The sequence below is a fragment of the Chionomys nivalis genome, chromosome 1 (genome assembly GCF_950005125.1).
Source record: "Chionomys nivalis chromosome 1, mChiNiv1.1, whole genome shotgun sequence".
NCBI lineage: Eukaryota > Metazoa > Chordata > Mammalia > Rodentia > Cricetidae > Chionomys > Chionomys nivalis.
In genome coordinates this window covers 120,399,040-120,404,077 of record NC_080086.1, presented here as the reverse complement: position 1 = coordinate 120,404,077, position 5,038 = coordinate 120,399,040, and the positions used below count along the sequence as shown (strand labels likewise).

Sequence of the window (5,038 nt, the reverse complement as noted above, 5' to 3'; positions counted from 1 at the left end):
AACCCCGCCTCTCTGAGCCCAGGTTAATTTTATTTAACAAATGCAAATGCAACACATCTTTACATAGTTAACCAAAGCAGCATGAACAAATGTAACACATCTTTGTCTGGTTAAACAAATATCCTACAACACCATAGCACATATATGGAAGTCAGAGGACAGCTTTGATGTTGGGTCTTGCCTTCCACCTTAGCTTTCACTCCTGCATATGCCAGGCTAGCAGACCCCAGAGCTTCTGGACATTTTTCTGTTTCTGCCTCCCCTCTTACTATAGGAGCGTTGGAATTACAGGTGAACACGACTGCATCTGGTATTACGTGGGTTGTGGGGAACTGAACTCAGATCCTCGTACTTGTGTGGTAAGCCTTTCACTTGCTGAATAACCAACCTCCTCACCTCCCGCTGATGCTCTTCATTGAAAACAGTCAGTTCAGTGTGGACTTGTGATAACTTTTTTTTTTTTTTTTTTTTTGTAGCCAGAAAATAACTTTATTTGTTCCAGGTCAGAACTTCTGGAACTGTTTCTTGGTGCCAGCGGCCTTGGTGACCTTGAGCACGTTGAATTGCACGGTCTTGCTCAGGGGCCTGCACTCTCCCACAGTGACAATGTCGCCGATCTGTACATCCCTGAAACAGGGCGACAGGTGCACAGACATGTTCTTGTGGCGTTTCTCAAAGCGGTTGTACTTTCGGATGTAATGAAGATAGTCCCTACGGATGACAATGGTCCTCTGCATCTTCATCTTGGTCACGACACCGGACAGGATCCGACCTCGGATGGAGACGTTGCCAGTGAAAGGGCATTTCTTGTCAATGTAGGTGCCCTCGATGGCCTCCTTGGGCGTCTTGTAGCCTAGACCGATGTTCTTGTAGTACCGAGGGAGTTTTTCCTTGCCGGTTTCTCCAAGCAGAACACGCTTCTTGTTTTGGAAGATCGTGGGCTGCTTTTGGTACGCACGTTCGGTCTGAATGTCCGCCATCTTCCCGGCAGCCTGAGGAAAAGAGAGCTTGTGATAACTTAAAATCATGCTAGACAGCATCTTTGACACTCTCCTCATTGAGCAGTATCCCGGCTTCTTTCCCTTGTGAACCAGAGCCCAGCCTACTGACAATGAAATGCATCAGGAAGTAATACAGCATGACTTCAGACACAGGAGCAGAAGAGGTAGCCCAGCTTTTGCCTGGGTCTTCTTGAGAATCATTCACCCGTGGAGTCCTGGGTCACCAGAAGTCTGACAACTCCAGACAGCCATGCTGTGAGGAAGTCCAAGCCACAGACAGGTGGGCGCTGTGGCCATCAGCTCCAGAAGTCTCAGCTGGCACCGACACCAGCCACTAGATGACTCTGTCCTCCAGTGAGGACCTCAGGCGGGACCTCATACAGCAATGTCAGAGTGGGATAGTCTCGCAGGGCTGCTGGAAGAAATGAAATAATACACAAAGAAGCCTTTGAAAAGGCTATATAAAGGTAGTTATTATATTTGTGGGTCTTTTTCACCATCGTGTTCAGACATATACTCATTGATGTAAGGAAAACCTAAGAACACAGAGGGGGAACATCTCCAATTTTATTCTAGTTGGCAGGAGAGAAGGCTAAGAAGGGGAAAATGTTTCTGAACTCTTGGAATAGGGATGGTAAATACAGTTCAAAATCAAGTGAGATTAATGGCTGAAGGTGTTTATTAGAGGAGGAGAATACAGAGGATATTGGATATTCGCTGAGGGAGGAAGGTGATTTAGGTAGGGTGTTGGAGAGTACCTTGAGAGGGGGTAAGGGGAGTGGGGAAATAAATTGAGGAAAGGCATAGGCCACGTAGGCCTCTTAAGGAGGAGAACTTGGCTAAGGAAACTTATCTGTTGATGGTGGGCCAGCTCATACAAACTGGTCCATGAGCCCAGGGAACAGCCAGGAGTCCGTCAAGAATTCCACGTAGGGTTCCGTGGGCCCTAGGCGAGAGGGAATGTTTCTCCTAGTGCTCCCAGTCTTCTCCAAGGCAGAGGAGCAGTTTCTAGTGGGCTCACAGTGCCCTGACTCACAGGAAACTCCTGACCTTGCTTCCTTCTCGGCAAGCTGCACCTAAGCCTGCCCCGCTGATCAAGGCTGAGTGGTGCTGCCTGAACACATGGCCAGGTTGGGCCAACTGACTTCTGGTTATTCTCCAGGAGGTGGTATTGTTCTTTGGAGTTTTGAAGATAAGAGTCGGCCAGACAGGTGGCCCGCACATCTTCCCGCTCATGTTCCATAGGCTCTGATGACTTCCTGCCTTCCTCTGGGTTCTGCTAGCTCTTCTAGAATCCCTTTCCATAGCCTGGAACTTACTTGCTTCCTTAGCTGTTATTGCTGTGTGTATTGTATGTAACAGGAACACAGGAAGTGCCAGCCACTGGAAAGGGTGGCTCGTGTGCTGAAGAAGCCAGCCTTGTCTTTGAACCCCGCCATTAGATTCATATGCTCTGTGACTTTGGACAGGTCACTTTCTCTGGGGCTTCATTTCTATATCAGAATAAGGAAAATAAGACCAAACTGTATAGAGTTATTGTCTTGATTTTGTGAACTAATTTGTGCTTAGCAAAAGTTGCACCATGATTAAAAAAAAATGATTCATTTTTATTACTAGGTCTTGAGTCTTTTAATTCAAATCTAGCTAGAAGCAGGCTGCTGGACACTACAGACTCCCATTTACCGTGCTTGGTGTAGCACACAGATAACAAACACCAATGAGAAAGGAGGTCATTCTGATCATGAAGTGGCCTTTTGACATTTAATGGGAAGCACTTGACCCCTGACAGCAAGCTGATTTCTACAATGGCCCTGACTCCATTCAGGATTATTCAGCCCTTTACATCCCAAAGGAGAGTCGCGGGTGAGCTGATTGGCAGTTGATTGGAGGAGCTAAATCTCAAAGTGGTCAAGCTGATATCTGAGCATAGATATTAGAGGACTCATTTCCGAGGCTGCCAGCTGCATCACGTGCCTCTGGCCAGTCCGAGTGTGCAGCTGGAATGCCAGGAGCCTGGGAGAGGGTGCGGGTGGCTCTCACAGCCCGCCTCCATTGCTAGAGATGGTTCAGAGTGCCAGTTCCAGCTGAGTGGGAGGTAGGGGTTGGTACAATGGGATGCCAGCTTGTAGGATGTTTGGGGAGTGAGACTTGGAAGGAGCATGAGACAACTTTGCCCTTTGCTAAAATTAAACTCTATTAAGGTGAAAGAAACAACCGGAATCAGTGATCCTGGTCCATGGTGAGTCATCCCACATGACTCGCTCTTTTGATGCCCATCCCCTTGCTGGCCTGTGTATCTGGGGCTGCTCTTGTAATGCCCTCCCCAATGGAGCACAATCCCCCTCTATAAGCTCAGTTGGGATTCCTCCAAAGTCTTCAGGAACCCTCAAAGAAGGCCCAGAAAAGAGGGGAAAAAAAGCTCCAAACACCACCCACCTCCAATGCTGTTTAGAGAGGACAGGGATCCAAGCCAGGGCTCATCCTGGGAGGGACCTAAGGAGATAAAGTTTCTTCATTTCCATCTAAAGGATGTGAATAGCTCTTCAGGCCCCTTGCAGATGACAAGGCTGATTGTCAATTTGGCAGCATCAGGGATCCCTAGGAGACAAGTCTCCAAGTACATTATTCTAAATAATTCCTGCGAGGGCTCTTTAGATTAAGTTATCTTGGTTAAGTTAATTGTGGTGGGACTAGCAACCCAAAAGGAGGTCAGCACCGTTCTCTAGGCTTGAACTCCCTGTAAAGGAGGAAAAAGAAAGGGAGCTGACACTGACATTTAGCATTCTATACTTCCTGGCTTCAGACATGATCTACCCAGCTGCCTCAAGCACCTGCCACCTTGACCTCCTTGTCTGTATTCTCAGACTACAATCCAGACTAAACCCGTTCCTTTCTGAAGTTGCTTTTGCCAGGGCATTGTATTGCAACAAGAGGACTAGGAAGTAAGATTCTTATTCTTAACCTTTGCCTCTGGACTTTCTCTGGGCAGTGGGCACCATGATTCGCACCCCTCTCCTACACAGTGTAGCCCTCAGTGCTTTCCATTGGAGTTCCCCAGGTTCCTCCCTTATCTCAGAGCAATGGGAAGTGGTGGATGAAATCTTGAGGGAATGTTTTGTTGGCATGAGCATGGCCGAGTCAGGACCCCAGTGCCTCAGACCCCATGAGCACGGCAAGGCTTTCGTCTGATGTGAGTATATATGTTGGCAGTGTCCTTCCCTCCTGGGTGACTGTGTCCTAGACTAGCGCACCCCCCCCCCCGCCATGCCCATGACTTCAGAGGGCCCCCGCCAAGGTTTGCTAACCCCACTGTGTATGATAGTAAATGCGTTGTGTTTCTGCACTCTGGGTTTCTGCAGCAGCTCCATCAAGCACAAAGTCCCCTGATCCCAGCTTTTCTGTATGTGTGTCTACTGTTTCTTCATCCTCCCCATCTCCCCAGTCAGGTCAATCCCAAAGCTGTGCAGGTGCTGGCAGAGAAGGCTCCATCTCCTAAGACAAGGAAGCAGCTCCCGTCCTATGCTAGTCCACCACGGAGGCAGTTGTTCTGCAAGGGTCATCTTCTAAAGTGGTGCTTCTCAACCTGTGGGTGCTCGACCCCTTTGGGGTCAAACAACTCTTTCACAGGGGTTACCCAAGACCATCGGAAAACATAGGTATTTTACATTACGATTCATAACAGTAACAAGTTTACAGTTATAAAGTAACAGTGAAAGTAGTTTTATGGTTAAGGGGTCCCCACAACAAGAGGAACTGTATTAAAGGGTCACAACCTTAGCAGGGTTGAGAATCACTACTCTAAAGCGTCCAGACAGATGTTTTTGCTCAAGATGTTGGGTACGTGCTTATTTCACAGATGAGAAAACAAATTCCAACAAAGTGCGATGTCCGGGGTCCCTGATGGATCCTAAAGTCAGGATGTAGTTTCTGGTCCTTAAACACATCCCCTTGATTGCATTGTTTCACACCCTCCTTCCCTACTCCTCGCCTCTCCTGTCCTAGAATGCACTGCTGCATGATCAAAGTCGCTGAAGTTG

The 5,038-nt window shown here is 48.0% G+C and overlaps 1 protein-coding gene across 1 annotated transcript; it reads right to left on the bottom strand.

Moving 5' to 3' along the window:
- Positions 1 to 471: 471 nt before the first annotated feature.
- Positions 472 to 999, bottom strand: LOC130885579 (40S ribosomal protein S11-like). The gene has a single exon (XM_057787131.1). The coding sequence runs from the start codon at positions 978 to 980 to the stop codon at positions 504 to 506; it is 477 nt and encodes a 158-aa protein (XP_057643114.1). The 5' UTR covers positions 981 to 999; the 3' UTR covers positions 472 to 503.
- Positions 1,000 to 5,038: the final 4,039 nt, after the last annotated feature.

Bases quoted from the DNA above. Each gene is read 5' to 3' on its own strand.
- LOC130885579 (XM_057787131.1), bottom strand. From the start codon at position 980: ATGGCGGACATTCAGACCGAACGTGCGTACCAAAAGCAGCCCACGATC.